The following is a 24,847-nucleotide window of genomic DNA, read 5'->3' as shown; positions in this document are numbered from 1 at the left end:
CTGGAAATTTAAAGCATGAATATTTGACTTTATCAAGAGGCACTTGTATGCTTAAGATTTCCAGGGCCCTGAAATAAATCTGACATGATCAGGTAGGCAAGAACCTTATTTAATTTTATTCTGTATCAATTTTATAGTTACTCAAGTTCCTAAAGATGTTGCTTTAGTAGAATGAAATAAAATATTAAAGTTTTAATATTATGAAGAATAGTATTAAATTTATTCTAATTCAGAGCAGGTTAGGCAGTTTCACATTATTGAACATGACGAGCTATGTTGAAGGTATACATTCAGGTTTGACTAACACTGATTAAGCACCATCCAAGCACCAGCTATTTTACTAGGGGGTTTTAATAAATTATATTTTAATATATATTATAAAATTATATACATATTTAGTCATCACATAAACTTGTGAGTTGGCTGAAATTCCTTCCAGGGCATGAAGTTCTGCTTTCTCCAGTTCATAAAGCTGGTAATAATCTTAGTTACCATTTATTTAGCTTTTGCCTGGTAATGGACACTGTGCTAACAGTATTGCCTGCATTGTTTTATTTAATGCACACAGTAACCTTATGGGGGAGATAGTTTCAATTCCAATTTCACAAATAAGGGACTTGTCTTCAAGAGAAGTGAGGTAACTTCCTCAAGATATGTGGTGAGGTAATTTGGGGACCCTGTGCTTCTGAAGGTGGTGAAGCCAGAATTCCAGTCCATCCTCCTACTGTTCCTTTCTCTACGATGTGATGTGGTGGTACGGCAGAGCTGACAGGTCTGCCTTAGTGGCCTGTGGTTGCTCATACATGACCTCATGGTCTCAAGTGGGCATTTGTGTGTATTCCTGCAGGTACATTTCCTGCTAACGTTCAAAGCAGAGGAGTCATGGGGTAGTTGCTGGTGTCAGGTTACTAGAAGATAAATAAGGACAGCCTTAAACAGTGCAATTGATAGCCCTTCTGCAGGAGGTATACTAACAAGTACACATGCATGTGTCCACACATAGCTCCTGCAGCCCATTCTTTCTCTAGATCTCTCATTAAACATAAAGAAGGAAAAGCCAGCTGAAGACTGAAAGCTCACAGACACATTTTTAAATGTCTATTACGGACCAAGTTCATTCCCGTGTTGCAGAGGATCAGCTAGAATTTGATACATGGGAAGGAGGATCAAGAAGTGAAAATCCAAGTAACATAAAACGATCAACCTGCGGAAACTCCCTGAAACTAAGTATGGGACACAAACTGTCCCAGTAGCAACTGGCTGATTTTAAATAAGCCAGACTCTTAGGGCAAAGAGTTTCTTTGCTTCATAAGCCATAGAGCTTAGCAAATAGTGAAGACAGAGTGCAGTGTGTTTTGGCTTTTCCATTTGACCTTTCCAGAATCCTAATTAAGGATATTGCAAATTTGATATAAACACACCATTCTGCAGTGAGTTGCCAAAATATTTGCATTGTATGTGTCTAGATACAAATGGTGACCAATGTCTCTTGTAGACCAAGCTCGCAATTGGAATTAATCATTCTTTTCTTCTGTGAGCTTAAATGAATTAACTTTTAATCTTATTTATGGACTTTATCATATTCTGCCAATATATATTTATGGAAGTGCTTGTTTATATACTTATTTTGAAGTCTTTCTCTCGAAGCAACTGCTTATTAAAATAAGTATATAAAGTTATTCCTTTTATTGTTCTTTTGATACTGGTCTTTTGGTATTTTGAGAGCCAGTGTGCTTTAGTAGCTTGTCTCAGAGAAAAACTGAAAAGATACATGGAATTTTATGAGCAGAATTTACATGTATCCAAAACTTAAAAGCAGTTACTAAAAGTTCATATTGGAATCCTATTTTAGTTTACTCATGGTCTTTATTATCTGTCATTTATTTCACAAAAAAACGGAGCATTGACCATCCTTTCCCCTCACTCCTTACTCCTTGTCTTTATGCAGAAAAATGTGTTGCAAAAAGACCTTCACTGTCTTATGACAAGAAGCTCATAATATTGCATTAAAAGACTCTAGCTCAGGAAGAGCAGCTTCCCAGACACCATCTAAATAGTGTCTGTGATTTCATATACATTGTTTTCCTGCAAATGCTCAGACAGGTCAGACATTTCAGCTCATAGTCAAGATTCATATCTAACTTTGGCAACTACTCTCCCACCTTAAATTCTTTGGCCACATAAATCATCTTGATTTTGATAATTAGAAATGCTGGGTTGGAAAAGAAAGAATGTTGAGAAGATTTTGGTACCAACTCTGCTTCTGACTGACTCTGTAAGCCTGGGCAAGAAACCTGGCATAGTGTGCTTCGGAGTCCCATCCAACACTAAAAAGGATAGAAAGTATACCTGTTATATGATCTTGTATGTTTTTAAGTGAACCAATGGAATAATGTACTCTAAGCTTTCTGGAACAAAATGGTAATTAAAATCTAGGTTTTGTTAATAATAATTTACTAACATCTTTCTTCTGAAAATGGATTCATGTTTGGTTTTATTGTTTGGGCCAAGCATCCTTTCACCTATTTCGGTTCTTTCTGTGACCTGTAATGAAACAGAAAGTACTGTATAAGCAAACAGACAGTTTGCATGTGTGCTTGTTTTACGGAGGAAATAGGAAAGCCCTGGCAGCAGCTAGATTTAGGTTAAAAGTTCAACAATTCCAGAGCCTTCAAACATCAGAATGAATTCTAAAACTGAGAAGGACCCAAGATGAATATTTTTCTCCCCTTTTATTTTCTTTCCTTACTTCATTTTGTTTGCCTTTATCTGTTCCCATTCATTTGTGATTACAGATTAAATGGCCCCTTTTCTAGCTTTTTTTATTGACAGTAAAATTTTTTTTTCAGTTTTATTAAACTATGATTGACAAAATTTTTATGTTTTTTACATGTACAACATGATGATTTCATTTACATGTACATTGTGAAAGGTTTTCCATTGAGTTAACACATCCAGAACCTCACAAGTTCTATCCTCAACAAATTTTAATTATAAAATAAAGTATTGTTAATTATAGTCACCATGTTTTACATTGGATCCTTAGACCTTATTTATCTTATAGCTGGAAGTTTGTACCCTTTACCAACCTCTCCCTGTTTTCCCCACCCCCAAGCACCATTATACTCTGTTTTTATGAGTTAGACTTCTTTTTTCTTTTTTTAGATTCTACCTATAAGTGATATTATGCAGTATTTGTCTTTGTCTGGCTTGTTTCACTTAACATAATGTGCTTCATGTTTCTCCATGTTGTTGCAAATAGCAGGATTTCCTTCTTTTTAAAGATTGAATAAAAAACAAATATTTTCAAGTTCCTGTTAGTTAAGTGCCAAACTGGGAAGATTCTGGGGGAAAAGCAGTGAATAAGACATTTTCCTTCTATTCTTTCCTGATGGACCTTATGTTCTAAATTTTAACAGTGAAATAAACCTATTTGGTTCTTCTTAAAAGTTTGTATAGGCAAGATCTAAACCATGGCAAACTAGAAGGGGAGGCTAGGGGCTTGGGGAGGGAGTGGTGCTTAGGGACCAAACAATAATTAGCAATCTGGATGTTTACTGAACAATATCATCCTCAAAGATGAAAACCTGATGAGTATTAACTCACAATATTTCCATAATTATGGATATTCTGAGTAACAGTTTATTTTATAATACATAAAGCTTTACATATTAGGAAAAAGGCTCACTTGATAAATAAAAATGTTTTAATTATAGAATACTTCTTAAATATTACATTTCAGTTTTAGACTCATAAGTACAAAAAAAATGATATACTTCCAAGAGGAGGGTTGGTTCAGTAAACAAATTTGGTTCTTCTGCAAGTGACATCTACAAGTGATGTCAAATTATATGAAATATGTTTTAAAACTAAATATTCATCTCAGTTATATTTATATAATTTTTGTTTTCACACACTTTGCAAAGATATAATTTCTCATATACATTCCAAATTTTCAAAAATTTCAAATCAATTAATTCTTACTTAGTAAAACTTCAGTTTGTGAGATTTGACTCTACATGAAGCCAACTTACTCATTTAGTAACAGCTATCTCTTCCACTAGGCAAAATATGAAATCTGAAACAAAAACATGTTAATACCATCCCATTAAATATTTGCCATTGTCTCTAATCAGATTAGAGCACAATAGATGTATTCAAATTCTTACTTATTTTATCTATGTGAAAGGTGAATATAGTTATAATAAAGAAAAATTCACTGTGCACTTATGTTGTTATTGCAGACATTTTTAATGCCTAACCCTGCTTTTTTAGATGACCAGTTATGCATTTTAGTTATGTTAATATTTTTTTATAGTAAAAATTATCTTTGTCTTACAGTTAATATCTCGATATCTAATGACACCACATTGGCTCCAGACGATTTGCCAACTATGTCTTCTACTGACATGGTAAGTGACTTAATATTTCGAACCACATGCACACTTGCATATTGTATGCTCTAATTATTATCCATGATATGACGTTTCCCAACATTCAACAGTCCTGGCCTGAACACATTTGGTAATCAGTGATAGTGGAAGGACAGAAATAACACTTCCTTTGCTGTAGTTAGCTTGTCTTTTCTTTTGTTTTTTTAAACTGAGGTGAATATTTACTTTTACCATGCGCTTTTACAGTCCGTTTAGGAATTTAACGGCTATATCCCATTAATTGTCACCTTGAACTATTTTTTTGCAGGGTAAAGTGAGGGGAATGGAGAAATGAGAGCATGGTGTCCTTTCTCTGTTTCTAGTACAATTAACAATTCTTCTGACTACCAAATGGCCCTGTGTTCTTTTCGCTAAGGGTGATTGTAGCAGGACATTTCCCCTGTCACTTAGGAAAACTGTGCCTGTATCACATGATATTCTTTCCCATGGCAAGTAACCAAGGATCTTTAAGAGACTTGAACTAAGCTTTAAAAATGAGCTGTTTTGCATGGAAGGTCACACACTGGAAGGAGACTTTAGTGTTGGAGAAAAAGAGGAAAGTGCTCTTTCAGACTTCCAATTGTGTTCCTTCTATACTGGATATGGACTCCTACCAAAGAATATCAATCCCTCAATTATAAAGACAGGAACCATAATACCTTGTATTGATAGAGTGCCCTTCTTTCAGGACACCAGGACACTTATGCAGACATTATCCACAACATCCCTTTCAAAGATGATGTGTTGTGTCTTCCTGGACTACTCTTGTTTGACCATATTTGTTTCTTGTTTTCATCTTCCCTGGCTCTTTTAACTCTTTAAAATTTTTCTCTTAATTTCCCCAAACTTTGTCTCTTTATTTCTTGCATATTTGGGTGTGTAATGGTATGTGTGTATGCAAAAGATTATACATGTATTTTTTAAAATCCACATTGAGAAAAGAGTTCAGTTTTTAATCTTTGAGCCAACTAGTCTATTGCCTGAAAGGACTTGATTAAAATATGGAGAAAAATACTTTCTTCTAGGCTTTAAAGAAATTTTAATTAAAATCTAATAAAAATTAAAAAATAGATGTATTTAAAACCATAAGTGAATTTGCAATTAAAAATAATTAAAAACTCACTTCCACTGATTCAACAAAAGATTGTTTCTAACTTATTTTTTTTGTAACTATATCAAGGAAAGCTTTAAAATTAATAAAATTTTAAGCTCTGTCTTTGGGCAAGACCTGGAGAGTCTTCAGTAATTGATATTTAGTAAATATAGTAAGATGACATTATGAGATTCATGGAAAACCAATGGCAGTTGTGGCTGACTTCTAGTGTGACTATGACAGAGGATATGAAGGCACAATGATGATGATAATTAATGCCATTTATAGAGCATCTACTACAGACAAGGTGTTTTACATCTTATAATCATTGTAAACCTTAATACGTATTACAATTAACACAAACTACCCGGCATAATTATCTCCATTTTATAGATGAGAGAAACTGAAATTCCAGTACATCAGAAACTTTCCTTGCTCTTCGTCACACAGTCATAAATTCGTAGAACAAAGGTTTCACGTGAAGTCTGGGTGGTTCCAGGACTTGTGATATTGGTGCTTTGATGTTTCAAATTGAAACGTTTATGCCATCAGTTTCTGGGAATGCTCTGTACTCCATGGCAGCAGTCCTCTTGTGTGTGTATCAGTTGCACACCTTAATTAAAATGTTAAGTTGCTATGTTCAGAGAAAAAAATTGGGAAAAATATACATATATGCACGTAATTTTGAGAGACAACTTTTATTCTATTTTTCATTTCTCCTTTTCCGTCCATATCAATTCCTTATGTATACTTTGCATAGACACACAGACACGCACAGACGATATATAGGTAGATAGATGATCTAGAAATAAGTATTAGAGAGGTAATATGATTTATTATCATCATTAATAATTACCATTTATTGAGCATCTACTAGGGACCAGACTCTTTACATTAATTGTTTATAATCTTCACAATAACTTCGTGAGTTACTATATTGTGTGTGTTTTATAGCTGAAACAGGGGCTTAGGAAGGATAATTAGCATTCCAAAGGCCATATAGCACCAGTGTATGGTAAAACCAGGATTTGAACTTAGGGTTTTCCAACTCCAGAAATTGCCTATTTCCATTCTTTGGGGAATCATAATAGTGTTTCATGTAGAAGACTTACAGATACTGAGTTCTTGGGTCAGATTGTCTAGTCTCAAATGCAAGACTTCACTGCTTAACGGGGAGCCTTCTCAGTGTTGCACCTGTGATAGCATTTGCATCAAGAATACTACAAGGGTGGGCAAAAGTAGTTTTACAGTTGTGAGTACATGAAACACAGCATACTCTTGTATTCTTATTTATTCATTATTGTATTATTTTCCATACAAACAACTGTACACCTACTTTTGCTCCACTCTGTATGAGGGTCAAATTAACAAATAGACAGGACTTAGCATAGTGGCTGGCACACACGTATATCTCAATCAATGTTAAGTACAGTTATTATTCCATTTAGATATTATTATCGCTCCAGGTGGCCATGCTGCCTCCCTCACTCAGCTTGGTGGAGAAAAAAATTGGAAGTCCCTGCTTCTGACAGTCCACTGAGACCTTTGTCTGCCCTGCCCTAGCTCTGCTTCCCTGAACCTTTCCTAGAACATACAATTATCAGCACTTCATTTCCTTCTTTTCATATCAGCCGTAATTAGGTCATGAAGGAAGGTGCTGCAAAGGTGACATGCAGCCCTTGAGCACCCGCGGGACCCCCTCTGCAAAGCCCTGAAAACACATTTTGGAGGAAGGATGGCTTTTCCTCCAGCTTCATTAGCATGAAGACAAGCGTTCTTCCTGATAGTAGGGGTGTGTTTTCAGGGGAAAAGAGCAGGAGAATCAGGGCATTAGAACATTCAGACAGAGATTGGAACTCTAGAATAACCATTCCTCAAGAAAAAAGGGCAGGTTTCCATTATTTTTGTTTATTATGTTGGAATCATTGTGTCTTTAATTCTTCCCACCTTCATTGGTTTTCCCATAGATTTCTCCTTTGGCATATTCCTCCAACTTGTACACAAAATTCTTGAAAAGGTCCCTATAAAATTTTGAGACCCACCACAGTGTGTCTGCTCTGTATATTTAAACAATAAGCATTAAATCTCTTCTTGGCTTCTGCTTAGCAGCTCTCACAGGGAGAGACCAAATTTCAAAATCTTAATGCCAGTCTTTCCTGAGGATGTGATTGAATGGATCAGTTAGTATTTGTTTTTCACATTAGATTCCTTTCTTGTTGTTGTTGTTTTATGAAATTGAGGCATGTCTTAAAATGTACAGTTCTTAGGTGTTCATTGCGATGCATTTTGACAATTTTATACACTCATGCGTCCGCCATCCAAAACAAGATAAAGAACATCCCCCTCATCCCTGAATATCCCACGGAATGCTCTAGATCTTGTTTTCTGCCCCAGCGTTCGGAGCCTTAGGAGCTTTCTTTGCGCAGCTGCTCTGCCCCAGCCTTCGAGGCCAGGTGCTTTAGTCCTCTGTAGTCAGAATGCCTGATGCCTGGAAGGCTTTCCCCTCAGCTCTCCTGCCCTGCCTCCCGCCTTAACGTGGCTCTTTTGAATTTGGTGGAGACCCTATGTCTTAGGGGGGGATTTCCCGCAGCAATCCTGTCTAACCTCCAGCCTTTATACACTACCTGGGCACTTGGCAAAAACTGAGAAAGTTTGGTGGGTGGATGCAGGCTCTATCTTTGCCTAGGGTTCCTCAGAATTCTAATTGTTACTACATGCAGCTATTAAAAATTCATTAAAGATTGGCTTATTTCTCCTTACCTCTGTCTGCTGTTGATTTATCTTCACCTGCTAGTCTGCTAGGGTGAGGCAGTCTTTGAAGGGCTTGTAACTTTTTGGAATTTTTTTAGGTTCCTTTACGTCTTTATCTCCGGTGGATTTTTTAAAACTATGATTTTATAGCTTATCCAGCTTGCTTTGGTTGTTACCTTGGGAGTGATGGTCTCCTGCAACTTTCAATATCTAACTAATTACTTTTGACATTTTACAATAATACGTATTTATAGACAAATGCAGCTCAAATGCATCCTGTTCATTATAAAGTAAGATTGCAGATTACTGCAAATCTGACTCACTCACTGCAGGGAAAAACCCTAATGAGTACATGTACTTTTTAACCTTGATACTTTTATTTGTATCATTACTTTCATTTATATATATTTTAAAAGGCACCTATTTTACCAGTCTATACTCAAAAAGAGCATTGTAGAATTTTTAATTTTTATTTATTTATTTTTGCTTATTATAATACCACTAAAGCATATCATGCCTGCATGGAGATACTGTTAATCATGGGACTAAGAAGTATTATAGTCTCATATATTCTGCTTGACAGTCAGACATAAAAGCAAAAGTGCTTTGATTTGATACACCTTCAAGGCAATTCTAGGAGTTAGCGTTCATTTTAATAGGAAATAAAATGTCATGTTTATCTTCTTGTGCGTAGCATTTTTGTGATTTTCTCTCAATTAGAAAGTCAAGTGCAAAAACCAATCCTTAAATATCCTTGAAGGTTACATGTTCCTACTTTTTAAAATATTATGGAACATTTAAAACATGCGCTAGAGTAGAGAGAATAGTACAGTGAACCACAGACGCAGATCACCTAGCTTCAGAGACACCATTTTCCCCATCCTCTCGCATATGTCCTCCACCTTGTGTTTGGAGAGGATGGTATAGTATTTTAGATTGTAAAATGAATCTTTTAGTATACATCCAACTTTTAAGAGTTAGAAACAAACCCAGTCAATATAAACTGGGTCTCCAGAAAAATAGACTAATTCTCTTTTCCTGAGATTGACCTCAGTTAAGACCCTCAGGAACTTGGTCCCATTTACTTTACTGCACTGCAAAATCCCGCAATACAGTGAAATATAATATTTTTAAAAATCCCGTGATACAGTGAGGCCATGATAAGTGAACCGCGATATAGAGAGGGACTACTGTACATGTTTTTTCTCACTACGCATTGACACAAACAATCTGCTTTGACCCACCTGGTCCACTCACTATCAGTTGCTCACATAGTGAGCACTCAGTAAGTTTTGAGTAAAGGACTTACTGGATAAATGAATGAAGCATTGTATGTAGCAAGAAAACATCTCTACTATTTCATGTATGTACATCTGTATGGTTTTCACTTCAGCCTGAATCTCTGTAAGAAAATCAGTAAAACTTCCTGTTGGGATTGTTTTAATGCAGCTTACCTCTCTGGGCACTCTAGTTACAAAAAAAGTATTCTGCTGATATCAAAGAGCCAAGCTGAAATTATGGTAAATTTTTCCTGATTTTAAAACAAAGAAATCTGTTACCTATTAAGACTGCTAAACTTTAAATGTATTCTGCTAAAAACAACCATATACAGAAATTTGAAAAAAAAATGAGACATAATCTCCTCTCAGAAGTAGAGTTTGGTAAAAGAGCAATTATGCAATTCATCTGTTTACAAGTTGAAGCTAATATAGAAACAATATTTCAGGGCATGATTCAGAGGGTTTTTTATTGTAAAAAAAGTGTGAGCACCTCACATGTTGAGCTCTATAAAAATATAGAACTCTTTCTTGTCAAAGAGTCTTCTTTTATATGTGTGATCTTTTATGACTCATCAATATATCAAGAGAATTCATTGATAGTAAAGGGTATTGATGATGCATTTGGTTTGAGGTAGAACTTGTGCTTCCATAGGACGGGAGGAATTTACCTTTCCACCTTTACTTGCAAGGTATTCTCAAATAACTCTTCTGTAAGCAAGCACATGCTATACCACTTAGCCCTGGACCCAAAATGAAGTCCAACATCGTGGCATTGGCAGATTCAGTACCTGGTGAGGACTTGCTTCCTCATTCACAGACAGATTTCTTTTCACTGTGTCCTCATATAACAATATAACAGAAGGAGCAAAGGAGCTCTCTGGGGTCCCTTTTATAATATTTGGACACTAATCTCATTTATGAAGGCTCCACCCTCATGACCTAATCATCTCCAAAAGGTTCCACCTCTAAATACCATAAGGTAGGGAATTAGGTTTCAACATGAATTTTAGGGGAGCCCAAATATTCAGTCAATAGCACCCCATTGGCCCTGGCTGGTTTAGCTCAGTGGATTGAGCGTCGGCCTGCGAGCTAAGTGTCGCTGGTTCGATCTTCCAGTCAGGGTACATCAGAGAAGGAAAACTCTGACTCCAAAAAACCTCCGCTGCCTTGCGGCATACCTCTTCAGGGGAAAGGCTAAGGGAGTAAACCCTGACAGAAAATCCGGAGCCGGAGTCCCTAAGGCGGTTTGACGTTGTAGTCAACACCGGCAACTCCTGCGGCGCACCTGAAGCCAAGCTGTATTGACTCCGTCTTTCCCTTGGACCCTTCAGCTGCGAAGAGAGGGGGGATCTGCTGCATGGGCAACAGCAGACCCTCCATATCACCCTGCCCAGGCTCTGTAGCTTCAGCGTCATCGCAAGATGTCGATTCAACACGGGAGGAGACAGATACCGTGTCACTCCCGAGTCGGACTGCACAGCCATTCTCGGCGGTGCAGATGGACTCTTGAGAAGCTACACCATCGTCTCTCGAGACGGACGGCTGCCGACGAGCACCCCATTACGAGCACCCCATTACTGTTAGTAATGTGGGTGCAGGAAGGCATAACATTCCAGGCGAGGTAGCCCTTGTGAAGCTGAAGGCAGTTCTCCAGAGAAGGAGGCAGCAGTGAGCTGATGGCAGCTAAAACTGAGAGCAGCTGGGGGCTGGGCGTACTGGCTTTATTCGCTCCATTAGCAGAATTCTCCTGCACGGTAGAAACAGAAAATAAGAACAGGAGTGAGCTGCTGTTAAGAAGCACAGCGCTGACAGCATAACAACAATTCGTGGGCCTCTGAGCTTGCAGCTGTGTAACATGGGGATGGGTACAGAGCTGTGCCATACGCGACTCTACAGCCCAGTACAACACGTTCCACTGGTAAATGCTCATGATGCAGACCTTCAGTCAACAAGAGAAAAGCTATACTTTATTAGGATATGCAATTGAAAAAGCAGGGGCCACCAATATTTAATAGTTTAATTCCTTACATTACCAACTCTAGTTATTTAGAAAAGAAACAACTCATTCGTGAAAATGCTGGGTAAGTGAGTAGTTAACCTCACGTACCTTTTAGATCATTAATGCTGGGTCATCAGCTGAAGCATAAGGAGCTGCTCACTACAAAAGTAAGTACTTTTGAACAATAGAGGTGTTTCAGAGTCCCATGATTTGAGACTTAGGATATTATTGTGTCTCAGTTTACTCAGGAAGATTGACAGGAAGGGACTTTGTGGTTTGTGTTTATTAACAAATGAGTGATTGTAAGGCTGTAGCTCAAACTAGTAACAGATTGCATCATTCCCATTGTGTTTTCAATAATTGCTAGCCTCCTGGGCCCCCTTACCTGTTACTCCATTAACACCTCTTCAAGTTTCAGCTTGCAGTGCTTACCTTCAAACTGTTTTACAGAAAATTGTAGTGTAATCCACATATAGCACATCAAGTAGCAAAAGCTGCTTTTGATGTGTCAGCGTCCTCTAGAAAAATGTTAATGTTTTTCTTTTTTAGTACCATAACGCCACCTTTGACTGGGCTCTTTTGTCAAAGAAGGAGTGTTTGAAATATGGAGGAAAGCTCGTGGGGAACAACTGTGACTTTGTGCCCGATATCACACTCATGTCTTGCATGCTCTTCCTGGGCACCTACACCTCTTCCATGGCGCTGAAAAAATTCAAAACTAGCCGTTATTTCCCAACCATGGTAAGTACCTGAGCTTTAAGTAATTTTCATTGAATTTACATTGCATCAACAATGTTACAATTTTATATAAGGAAAAGGGCACCTGTAATTCAACCTTTCCAATATAATTTTGGGCATTTAAAAAATTGCTTTTCATTCTTTGTCCATATGCATCCATATTTAAAAAATAATTACAGTCCAGCTTTGAAAAACCTTCCAAGGATTTTGCTCACATAATTCTGTCGTAAATTCTGACTGTACTAAAATGAAAAGGTGGGGCATATTATGTAAAAGCGTACAAGTTAAGAAAAATATCTTTTAAATCCATAGTGTTTGAGCCCATAAGCAAAAACTCATTTCATATTAATCAGGAATTTTGACATAGAATTTCTTGCTCATTAGCTGTCCATGTGAGTAATTTAATAGCTGAATTATGGGCCGTGGGATAAAACTGTGTTGTCACACAAATACTGGTGTAAGATATGAATGTTATCTGAGCCAAACTTTCCTTCCCATAATGATGAATGTCGGAGTATGTACAAACAGATCATTGAGCTGAGTTGTGCAGACATCCTGTCTCCCATTAATATGCCTGGGTGAACATAAAGTCAAAACTGTGATTCCTTGAGAGACAATAAGATAAGATCAACATTAAGTTAATAGCATTTAGGTTTTTTTTTTTTTACCTGAAGAATGAAACTAAGATAATCCTTTGTTTCACAGTTCAGTTTTCAGTGTTTGGGATGTCAATAATTCTTAAGAAACCTTGATAATACCTGATTTTTTTTTTTTTTAATCAGTGAACCACTCTATACTAGAATTTCATGAAATAATTCCTCTTGTGTTTCGTGTAGGAATGAAAGAACTTTAAAAGACATAAGATGCAGTTGATGAAATTCCTTTTTTCAGTGCCTAGGAAATGAAACTTTAATATGTTACTTTCACTTAGGTAATTTTTTGACTCTGATTCTCCTTATAAAATTGAAAACAAAGGGAAGGGTTGGCCATTGTCTTGGTCTGTTTGAGCTGTTATAACAATACCATAGACTGGGAGGTTTATAAACAATGGAACTGTATTCCTCACAGTTCTGGAGGCTGGGAAATCCAGGATCAGGGGTCATCATGGTTGGGCGAGGGCCCTCTTCCTGGTTCGTAGCCTTTTCCTTTTTGCCGTGTCCTTGTGTGGTATAAGGGCTAGGGATTTTGTTGGGGTCTCTTCTATAAAAACATTAATCCCATTCATAAAGGCTTTATTCTTATGACCTAGGCATTCTTCTAAGGCTCCACTTCCTAATACAATCTTCTTTGGGGGTTAGGATTTCAACATATGGATTTGGGGGGCACACACATTCTGATCAAAGCAATAATGAAATGTTTCAAACTAGCTGGTCCAAGAAATGTTTCACTTTCCATAAAGTGAAACATAGGAAGAAGTGTTCAACTTAGTCTGCCTAAGTTGAAATCATGAACTAGTGGTCCACAGGCAGAAATCAGCTCCTAGCCATTATTTGTTTAGCCACAGCATCCTCACACATCAGGCCTTGGGGAATCTGTACTTCCCAGGCATTTATTATCCTCACAGTTCTGTATTGTCCAAGACTTGGCTACCTCCCACATTCAGATTAACTGCCTGTCCCTGAAGCATCTGAGCTTATGACAAAGTCACATAATGGGAAATACGCTTACTTGATCTACCTCCTCAATGCTGTAAGTTTCCCATAGAACAGATTCCTGAGGAAAAGTCTTTTAGGATGATTTCTTCTCTATTGAAGTTTTTTCATTCTTAATTGTTAATTCATTAGACATCTTGGGAATCATCACCCACTTTCCCAAGTCTGATATTATTTAGACATAGCAGGTAGAAAAGTGAAAAATTTGTGAAATACTTGTAAGTCATAACTAGCAAAATAAACTAATTTTAACTTTAAAATGAATAATGAATAGAGATCATTTAGAATGTCTATGTAGACATCACCTTTTTCTTCCAGCCATAATTTCCAAGTTGAAAATAGCTTTTCAGACTTAAAGAAATTTTGCCCTTATGTGAGTCTAAGCAGGTAATTTCCCAGAGATTGGTAAATGCTCTTGAGAAAGTCCTAAGTATGTGAAAATAGAATAATGATAGCATTGTAGTTATAATTCCTGTTAAGAAGGTTCTCTGTTTAGTTGAAAATTGTATATACCAAATAATGCAATAAACAGGGAGGAGAAAACATATGTGATTTCTAAGGAGAAATGTTTAAGTGTTTGGGCTTTCAGGCTTTCCTCTCCATTACTTACTTCACATGTACAGCTAAACAATAATAATGCATACATAAATTCACACATACAGATATGAATAATAAGAACATTTTTTTTCTTGTTCAATTGCCAAAACATGTTTCACTTAAGCTGTCATTTAGAAGGATGGTCTCTATAAGTAGGAGCAGATAGGCTTATAAATTCTTATTCTTACATATTATATTTTACAATTAAAACTTATATGCTTAAACATGATAAATTAGATAGTCCTTGACTGTTGTGACAATAATTACTTGATTGCTGTGACAGTAATTAAGCCTGTTACTTCTTCCTCACTCCTGCCAATATGAAACCTTTAAAACCTCAAAATGTTAATACTGGTGGACAGTCCCTTATTGTACAAAATGTCCCAGTCTTCTTTAGCTGTCATAGTCATTTCTCTTTTGTACTGTCATTTCAGACTGTAAACTGCTAGAAAATTGTAATACTTCTATTTTATTCCTCATATATTAATTAGCAAACGGTTGCATGCAGACTCAATACTTGTTGACTAATGGAAACCAGTCAAGTAGAGATAAATGCTGCATTTTATCAAAAGAGCACAGATGTAGGAACCCAGAAGCTGTAGATTCTAGTGCCAGCACTGCCATTGACTGACATGCACCCCTTGGATGTCAGTTACCACACGCATAAAGGAAGAGCTCAGCTAGATGGCAGTGAAGATCCTTTAAATCTCTAGTATTCTATAATTTTTGAGAGTTTTCTGACTCCATCTCCTAAATTAAATAAATTCTCCATATTAAACTAGTGCTTATATTTTGATCAGGACTCACAAACTTCCAAAAATTAATTAGCATCTACATCTTTATGTCAGCTTCACTTTTGCAGCTGCTACCGACCTCTCTCTGTAGATGCTCCATAACTGTCATACAGCCAAGTCAGCCTGTGTTTTCTTCCCACATTTTACGTACTCAACTCCCTGTATTCCTAGTCTCAGCTGATAATACCACCTATCCTCACAGCCATCCAAATTCAAAATCTTAAAATTATATTTGGTATATCAGTCCCAGCAGGAAGCACATGATATATTCAAATTATGATAATTTGAGGGGTTTAATAAAGGCATTACTCACAAAGGTGAGGTTGGGTTTAGGGAAACCACAGGTAGAGTATAGTGTCCAGTGCTAGTAGCAGTGAGGTGGCTACTATCCTTGGCCCAAAGGATGCGGAAAGGGTGTGGTTGCTGGAACCTGGGAGAAGACTGAAGGGTAGAGAGAGCTGTCGAGAGAGGCACTGTGACCTTGGATAGAGATTTAGCCAGCCTGAGGCAACCTTCCTGGGATACAGCTAAGGGAGTCAGTATGCTGATCTGTGTCTTCCCTCTAATGGTCTGTCCACACTGCCATGGACTAAACTCAGCTGGACTCCAGAGGGAGCTCATTGTAGACCACTCCAGTCAGCATCCCAATGCAGAGAGCGTGGTGGAAAGGCATAGAAAATAGATCTGTTCTGGCTGAAGGTGGTATCTGCTGCATTTGCCTCTCCAAGTTTTTCAAATTAACCTCGTCACAGTCCCCTTGATTATCCTGCTATAATCTCTCTCCTTCACACTTACACTTCTGGTTCCCTAGTTCAGTTCCTCATTACTTTTACCTGGACTGGGGTCAATTACCCATGAAGCCACTTGCAATCCACAGTATGAACACTTACGATGAAAGAGTTCACCTTGGCTAGCTTGGCTGTACATGGAGTTTAATTTGTGTATAAGTCACTTCCAGAGAGTCCGAATGCTCAGTCGAGGTGGGTGGAATTCCAGTACTTCACTATTTCCTTTGAGCCTTAATTCTTGTTAGAGGGGTGCATCAGTGTGCTGTCCCACACAGTTACTGGTCTGTTACATCAGCCTCTAGTCTTTAGTCAAAGTCTTTCAGTATCAAAACTTCCTGTAGGAACATTCCAGCATAATCTGTGATCCTCTGTGACAAATGGCTCAGGGCATTAAACATCAAATGTTTTCCCAGTGTCCCATATCAAGTGACCATATGTGTCAAACAAGAATGCCATCACTGCATTTCTGGTGGCAAAATGAAAGCAGAAGCCTAAAGACAGTAGAATTGTGATTAGTAAAATTTATAAAGCTATAGAGCCCTCTGAATTAGGCAAAATTATTGGTATTTTAATATGTCAAATTTAGTGTGGTCAGCTGGTGTATGTAATTAGCATGAAAATGCCTTTCTTGAGGAACTGCTTAATTTTCTTTTTCCTCCTTTTAAAATAAGTAACAATTCTTTTTTTTTTTAAATATGTTTTATTGATTATGCTGCTACAGTTGTCCCAATTTCTTTTCCCTCTGCTCCCCTCCACCCGGTGGCCCCCCTTCCTCCAGTTGTCCCCGCCTTTTAGTCCATGTCCATTGGTTGTGCATATAGTTCTTCTCAACCTCTTCCTGTCTACTCCATTCCCTCCTACTATGCTTCTTAATTCCTGTACCATCTCCCTCCCTTTCCCCCTTCCCCCTCCCTGCTGACCTCCCCCCAATATGTTCCCCATACCTATAGTTCTTTTTCTACTCTCGTTGCCTACTTAGTTTGCCTTTGTTTCGATTCCCTAGCTTCTGTTGTTGGTTGTTGTGATACAGTTTCATTTGAATGTTCATAGTTTTGATCCTCCTTCTTCTAAACAAGTCCCTTTAACATCTCATATAATAGTGGTTTGGATCTAATGAACTCCTTCAGTTTTGCTTTGTCCTGGAAGCCCTTTCTCTGCCCTTCTATTCTGAATGACAGTTTTGCTGGATAGAGTATTTGTGGCTGTAGGTTTTTGCTTTTCATTTCTTTGAATATTTCTTGCCAGTCCCTTCTTGCATGCAGAGTCTCCTTTGAGAAATCAACTGATTATCTTATTGGGACCCCTTTGTACACAATTCTCTTCTTCTCTCTTGCTGCTTTTAAGATTCTCTTTATCTGTAATTTTTGACAATTTGATTATAATGTGTCTTGGTGTGGTTCTCCCTGGGTCCAGGTTTTCTGGACTTCTCTGTGCTTCCTGGACCTGTAAGTCTATTTCCTTCCCCAAGTTCGGGAAGTTCTGCTTCATTATTTTTTCACATAATTTTTCCATTTCTAGTTCTTCTTCTTCACGCTCTGGCAATCCTATTATTCGAATGTTTGTTTGCTTATAGTTGTCCCAGAGGTTTCTGAGCCTCTCCTCACAATTCCTTACTTTTTCTTTCCTTTTTCTGCACTAGTTGACTGTTTGTTCCTTCCCTATGTTCCGATTTGTTGATTTGATCTCTGGATTTTATTTCCTCACCACTTTTCTCATATGTGTTTTTGTTCGTTTCAGTATGATTAGCTTTCATTCCTTCCTTGTCTTGTTCCCAATCTCTTGTTAATTCTGTAAGCCACCTTATGGCTATAGCTCTGAACTGAGCCTCAGAAAGATTTCCTATTTGTTTGTCAGGTCCCGCATTTGCTGCCTGGTGAGCTGCATCACCAGGATTTCAGTCATTGTCTGCTTCATCCTGACAGTCTTGTGTTTAGCTTTGCTTCCTGGGCGGGCTATAGGGGGCGGAGCCTCGTGCACTCGTCACTACCCGGCAACCGGCAGCAATCAGCAACCTTTTTCGCTGCACTGTGTCGCTTTGTGTGGGGGCGGGGGTCCAAGATGGATTCCTGCCATTACTCTCTGCTAAGAGACCGGGATCCTCTTCCTCCATCCCCTCGCCCTCTGGGCTGCACCGTCTGAGGCAATGGGGGGACTGCCTTCCCCAGCATTGGAATTGCAAGCTGCTGGATCTCAACTGCAGCCGGGACTGCTCCCCTGGCGTTTCTTGCAGTCCCTCCACTATCCCCACTGCTACCACAAATAGCACTGTGGTTTCTCGCCCCTCCTACCCGTCTGGACGAGCACCACTGGTTTATAACTTCGTATGTTGGGCTTCCATGTAGTTTTATTTTCTGGAATTTCTGGTTATCTTTTGTTTTGAGGTAGTTGTATTCCTACTTAGTTGTAGGGAGAGACTGAGCGTGTTAAAATAAGTAACAATTCTAACACTCATGTGAATTAATGTAATGGTAGGATTCTTTGTAAATATACCTCCTGGTTGTAATTGTCACTTAAATAAATAAAATCAGCAGATTCCAGGTGACATCAATAGCTGTGAAACCTTCTGTACTTTATTTAGGTGATACAATTGAACAAACTGTTCTTTGATGGCTTTATAATTTTTAAAAGAATTCTATACTGTATAATTAGTACATTCATTCAGTATAGTAACTGTGCATGTTAAAATGCTAAATGGGAAGAACAGAAAGATAAGCTAATAAACGGGCCTAGCACATAGTAGGGCCTTTATATTTGTTGATTAAGTTAGATTTTTGGGTTTTCAAATGAAAATGACTCAATTTGATCCATCTGCCCCACGTATGCTTATTATCCCCTGTGGGATCGCTCTTTGGTGCCTTCTTTGACCCAGGTAAGCCGATGGTGGTCTTTGAGGACTGGCTTTACGGATGAGATAAATGCATAGGACTTGAAAGATTTCAGTGAAAACACAACAAGCATTTTAATTAGGCGATGCATTTAGTTTTTATCTATGTAAAATACAGAAAGTCTAGAAATTCCACAATTGGCTTATATGTTTGGAAACATGGTTTTTGTTTGACATTTTGGCCTGTGACAATTCTATTAAAGCTGTAAGTATTTAGTTTATAAACAACTCTATATAAAAGTCAGGTGACACCTTCATTCTGTTTCCTTTATCTCTCAGATACTTCTTTGATGAATGGTAAAATCTGACAAACTAAAATAATGTGTCAGAAATAACTAAGAAATAATGGGCATGCACTCTATGTCTAGTGTTACTAATACCAGGTAACATTTGGCTGGTTATTGCAGAAACAAAAGACCACGTAATGCCATTGAAACTCATTCTGAAAACAACTTTGCTGTCAGTGAAGGAAAAACAGATTTTCAAATTCTTGTGTTATTTTGTACCAACAAAAGTGATTTTTAAAGTCAAGGACACTTGTTTTTAATTCAAAATTGTTTTTCATATTTATTTTCTTAACATTGACAAATATTTAGTTATAAATACAATATAATCTAGTAAACATTTAACAAAGATTACTACTACTTCAGTTATTATGGACATTGGACTGATAAAAGCAAAGCAATAAACTTAAGTTGAGCCCTAAGAAAAAGTAAGTTTGGGAACACTTATTGGCCAAAGCATAAAGGCATTCTATGGATAGAGGAAGTAATCTGGCCATGGTACCTCATTGGTACTAAACACTTTCAGCTTACTTATCCATCATAGAAATGCCACCAGCATTGAAATCTATCCATTAACATAAACTGGTCTCCTACTCCATTTCCAGGTTGTCTAATTTATATATAGGAAGGAAGGCAGCCGTCCGTCTCGAGAGACGATGGTGTAGCTTCTTAAGAGTCTATCTGCACCGCCAAGAATGGCTGTGCAGTCCGACTCGGGAGTGACACGGTATCTGTCTCCTCCCGTGTTGAATCGACATCTTGCGATGACGCTGGAGTGTCCTCTCCAGTGAAGCTGAAGCTACAGAGCCTGGGCAGGGTGATATGGAGGGTCTGCTGTTGCCCATGCAGCAGACCCCCCCTCTCTTCGCAGCTGAAGGATCCAAGGGAAAGACGGAGTCAATACAGCTTGGCTTCAGGTGCGCCGCAGGAGTTGCCGGTGTTGACTACAACGTCAAACCGCCTTAGGGACTCCGGCTCCGGATTTTCTTTTTTTTTTTTTTTAAATTTTTTTATTTTGGTTTTTCAATTACAGTTGTCCCCTTTTCCCCCAATTTCTCTCCCCCACCCAACCCACCCCCTCTCCCACAATCATATCCCTCCCCGTTGTCCATGTCCATGAGTCTTTCATACAGGCTCTTTAATTAAACCCTTCCCTTACTTATCCCCCTTCTCTCCCTCTCCCCTCCCCTCTATTGACTGCTATGCTGCTCTTTGTTCTATTTAGTTCCTTTGTTTGTGTTGTTCTTTAGTTTCCTGTATTAGGTGATATCATATGGTATTTTTCTTTCTTTGCCTGGCTTATTTCACTAAGCATAATTCTCTCTAGTTCCATCCATGTTGTTGCAAATGGCAGGAGTTCCTTCTTTCTTTCTGCTACATAGTATTCCATTGTGTAAATGTACCACAGTTTTTTGATCCACTCATCTACAGATGGGCACTTAGGTTGTTTCCAGCACTTAGCTATTGTAAACAGTGCTGCAATGAACATAGGGGTGCATAAGTTCTTTTGAATTGGGGTTTCAAGATTCTTCGGGTATAATCCTAGTAGTGGAGTCATTGGTTCAAAAGGCAGTTCCATTTTTAATCTTTTGAGGTAATTCCATACTGTTCTCCATAGTGGCTGCACCAGTCTGCATTCCCACCAACAGTGCAGTAGGGTTCCCGTTTCTCCACATCCTCGCCAGCACTTGTTGCTTGTTGATTTGTTGATTATGGCCATTCTGACTGGTGTAAAATGGTATCTCATTGTGGTTTTTATTTGCATCTCCCTGATGGCTAATGATGTTGAGCATTTTTTCATGTGTCTATGGACCTTCTGTATGTCCTCTTCGGAGAAGTGTTTGTTCAGGTCCCTTGCCCATTTTTTAATTGGGTTGTTTGTTTTCTTGATGTTGAGTCGTATCAGCTCTTTATATATTTTGTAAATCAGTCCCCTGTCTGTGATGTCATTGGCAAATATGTTTTCCCATATGGTTGGTTTCCTTTTCATCTTGCTGATGTTTTCTTTTGCTGCGGCTCCGTATTTTCTGTCGGGGTTTACTCCCTTAGCCTTTCCCCTGAAGAGGTATGCCGCAAGGCAGCGGAGGTTTTTTGGAATCAGAGTTTTCCTTCTCTGACTCCATTTCCAGGTTGTCTAATTTATATATATGACTTACTAATTGTTATTATTTTTAGTTTTTATTTTTCTACCTTAATATAAGTGATAAAACCACCTTTTAAAGCCCAAGAACCCTTTATTATAATGATTTTTGTGGGGAATATAAGAAGACCCTATTAGGGATCGAGAAATTTTGATAATTGGGCCTTCATCATTGAATTTTAGGGTTAGGACTTTTAATACCACCTAATCCAACACACCCTCCTAGTTTCTGACAAGCAATCATCTGTGAGCTGCTTATGTGCTTTCTCGAACAGGAACTTCAAGTCTCCAAGGCATTCCTGATAGAAACACAAGTCTGTCTTTCTATAGCCTCTGTCCTCGGGGTCTGCTCCCATCCTCTGAAGCTACACAGAACAAATTTAGCCTTCCTTTCCTATGATGGATTTCACGTCTTTGAAGTCAGTCTCTTCCCACAACTTCTTGAGCCCTACCATCATTTTTTACACCGTGTGTTTTCAGACTCATGTTTCTCTGGTTATGCTTTTCTGGATCAACTCCAGATTTTCAATTTCAATTTAGAATATAGTGGCCAGATTGGGACATCGTGTTTCCCATGTGGCTTGATCATTTGCTTCTGGCGCACACTCATTTGTTCAGTGTAAAGGCAGGACAGAGGAAGAGGACTGTGATTGCTAAAGTCGCCTTAGCATCCCTGCTGAACCCTTTCATTAGGCCTACCTCCTTTGTTCCATGTTTGGTAAAACTTCTTTTTTTCTGGTAGATTTCCTTTGGCAAACTCTGAGCTTCACTCGCATAAATTGTCCACCTGAATTCCCCAAATCTCTCTGACTCTGGAACTTAAGACATTAAAATCCTAGTATAAATCAGACTTTCCTTTTATTGAATTCTAATTATAGTAGGTATTATTGGTTCAAAGTATGGTGTATTATGATTCCTCTACTGATATCAGTGCTTATTTCTTTTACAGTGCTTTATAGCATTGACTTCTAGGGGGTCACATTTCAGAATTTTCATAATGTGGTGTGTCTTTTCATGATTGCCAAAAGGCACATATTTATCTGGCATGCCCCTTTTTTTTTAAACCTAGAATAAATGCTTTTGTCCACAGTTATCCTTCGCATTTTCCAAGCACCATGATCGTGAGAGGAATTGACATTGCAAATTAATATTTATTGAGAACCCACAGGGTGCCTGCTGCTGTGCTCTCTTTACAACAGCTCCATCCATTGAGAACTGCTCCGCAGGCTCACAGACTTTCCCCCAATTCATTTAGGAGCAGCTGTGGTCTTGCAAAGTGAAAACCAAATGTCCTCTGTGGCTTCAGAGGAACCAAGTTTGTTTTTTTCCCCTGTAAATTAACTAGCTTCTCACTGTGGTGTCTTTATGATTATGACTCTCTTAATAATTAATATAATATTATCCTTCATGAAGAATATGTTTACAGTAGATTTATTAGGTTGTTTTGTCAAAGACCAAGAGAGCAGCTTTTGGGTATTTGAATTTATCTTGCAATCCACTTAATTTCTTCTTGGCTTTGGTAGTTTAAATATTTAAGCTGATTGTTTCTTATTAGATTATTTGAGATATTTTGAGATATGCAGAGGATAGAAGTGTTTTTTCTTTTTGTTTTTATAATTAAAGAATAGTAAACAAAAGTAAAAGAGCTCAAAACCAGTCTGATATAAAAGAATCTTAGTTGAAATGTACTTTTCTTTTCTTTTCCTCATTCATGCATGGAAGTAGGAATTACCATTTCTTGTAGCACCAAACTTTTTTATGGCAAGTCCTTGCCATATATGTGTGTGTCTGTTTAGATTTCTTTTATATTTTATTTATCAATTACAGTTGACATTTAATATTACATTAGTTTTAGATGTACAGCATAGTGGTTAGACATTTATATAACTCATGAAGTGACAACCATAGCTATTATAACATTATTGGCTATATTCCTGTGCTGTGCTTTACATCCCAGTGACTATTTTGTAACTACCTATTAGTGCTTATTAATCCCTTCACCTTTTCCACGGAGCCCCCCAATCCCTCTCTACTCTGGCAACCATCAGTTTGTTCTCTGTATCCATGAGTTTGTTTCTGTTTTGATTGTTTACTTTGTTTTTTAGATTCCATACACACACACACACTCACACACACGAAACCGCATGGTATTTGTCTTTCTTCTCTGATTTATTTCACTGAGCATAATACCCTCTAGGTCCATCGGTGTTGTTGCAAATGTAAGATTTCATTTCTTTTTATGGCCAAGTAATATTTCACATTTAGGTTGTTTCCATATCTTGACTATTGTATATGAAATGTTTTTCTTGTCTCTTTTAGCCATTGTTTTAAGGTCTGTTTTGCCTGATATAAGTATTGCTAACCCAGCTTTTATTTTATCATTTCCTTTTGCATGAAGTATCTTGTTTCATTCCTTTACTTTCATTCTGTGTGTATCTTTTGATCTGAAGTGAGTCTCTTGTGGGCAGCATATGTAAGGCTCTTGCTTTCTTCTCCATTCAGTCTTTCTCTGTCTTTTGATTGGAGCATTTAATACATTTACACTTAAAGTAATTATTGATAGGCATGTAGTTATTGCCATGTTATTATTCATATTTTTTTTCCTTAAAGAAGTGTTTTTAACATTTCTCATAACACTGGTTTTGTAGTTATGAACTCCTTTCGTCCTTTCATGTCTGGGATGAGTTATCTTAATTTGTGTTTCATTAGACTGTAATAGTTTATATTTCTAGGATATTGAAGCTTGAGCCCAGAGATGCTTAGCATCTGATTGGACAGCCCCCTATAAGATAGGATATTTGTTCAAGCTAGGTTTGAGGCCTCTGAATTCACAGAATTGGGCATAAAATCTTGTTCAAACAGGTTTTCTTTTGAAAACTTTGCCACTTCTAATCATTACCAGAAAAAAGCTAGTAGTGAATCATGAACTATACATTTCTAATATTATTTCTTCATATATACAGTGATACATAAAATGGTGTTGTTTCGGAGTGTCTAAAAGAGATCAAGTTTGATGAAACTGGAAGGTAAAATAATCAAAAAATAAAAAAGAAAGAAAGAAAGAAAGAAAGGAAGAAAGAAAGAAAGAAAGAAAGGAAATTCATATATGTTTCTTTTCTAAATGTGCTTGGAAATGTGAGAAGGAGTCAAAGAAAATGATTCTTATTCCCTTAAAGTCAGCTCAGAGCTCCTATACAGAGGTCCCAGGGTTTATCCAAAAAGTTATGTATACTCAGTGCTCGACACTTTTAGTTCAAATCAAACTTCTTTTTTAGTATAGGGTAGGACCTGAATAGTCTTCTAAAAAAGCACCCCTACCTGACTTCTCTAATTAGAGGATTTAGAGTTGAATACAAAAGTGACCTGAGAAAAATCAATTTCCTTGACTTAAGTTTAAACTGGGTCCACTATCTT

At 37.6% G+C, this 24,847-nt stretch overlaps 1 protein-coding gene across 6 annotated transcripts in view; it reads left to right on the top strand.

Moving 5' to 3' along the window:
• The window catches only part of SLC4A4 (solute carrier family 4 member 4), a 331,756-nt gene that overhangs the window by 267,879 nt on the left and 39,030 nt on the right, over positions 1 to 24,847 (top strand). For all 6 annotated transcript variants that reach the window (XM_090266786.1, XM_090266782.1, XM_090266785.1 and 3 more), the window contains 2 exons: positions 4,342 to 4,412; positions 12,106 to 12,297. In XM_090266786.1, the coding sequence (XP_090122912.1) occupies positions 4,342 to 4,412; positions 12,106 to 12,297 (263 nt within the window). The remainder of the gene's footprint in view (positions 1 to 4,341; positions 4,413 to 12,105; positions 12,298 to 24,847) is intronic.

Source organism: Furipterus horrens, unplaced genomic scaffold, assembly GCF_987537825.1.
Source record: "Furipterus horrens unplaced genomic scaffold, mFurHor1.1.pri manual_scaffold_2, whole genome shotgun sequence".
Taxonomy (NCBI): Eukaryota; Metazoa; Chordata; class Mammalia; order Chiroptera; family Furipteridae; genus Furipterus; species Furipterus horrens.
This window is presented reverse-complemented; position numbering and strand designations above follow the sequence as displayed.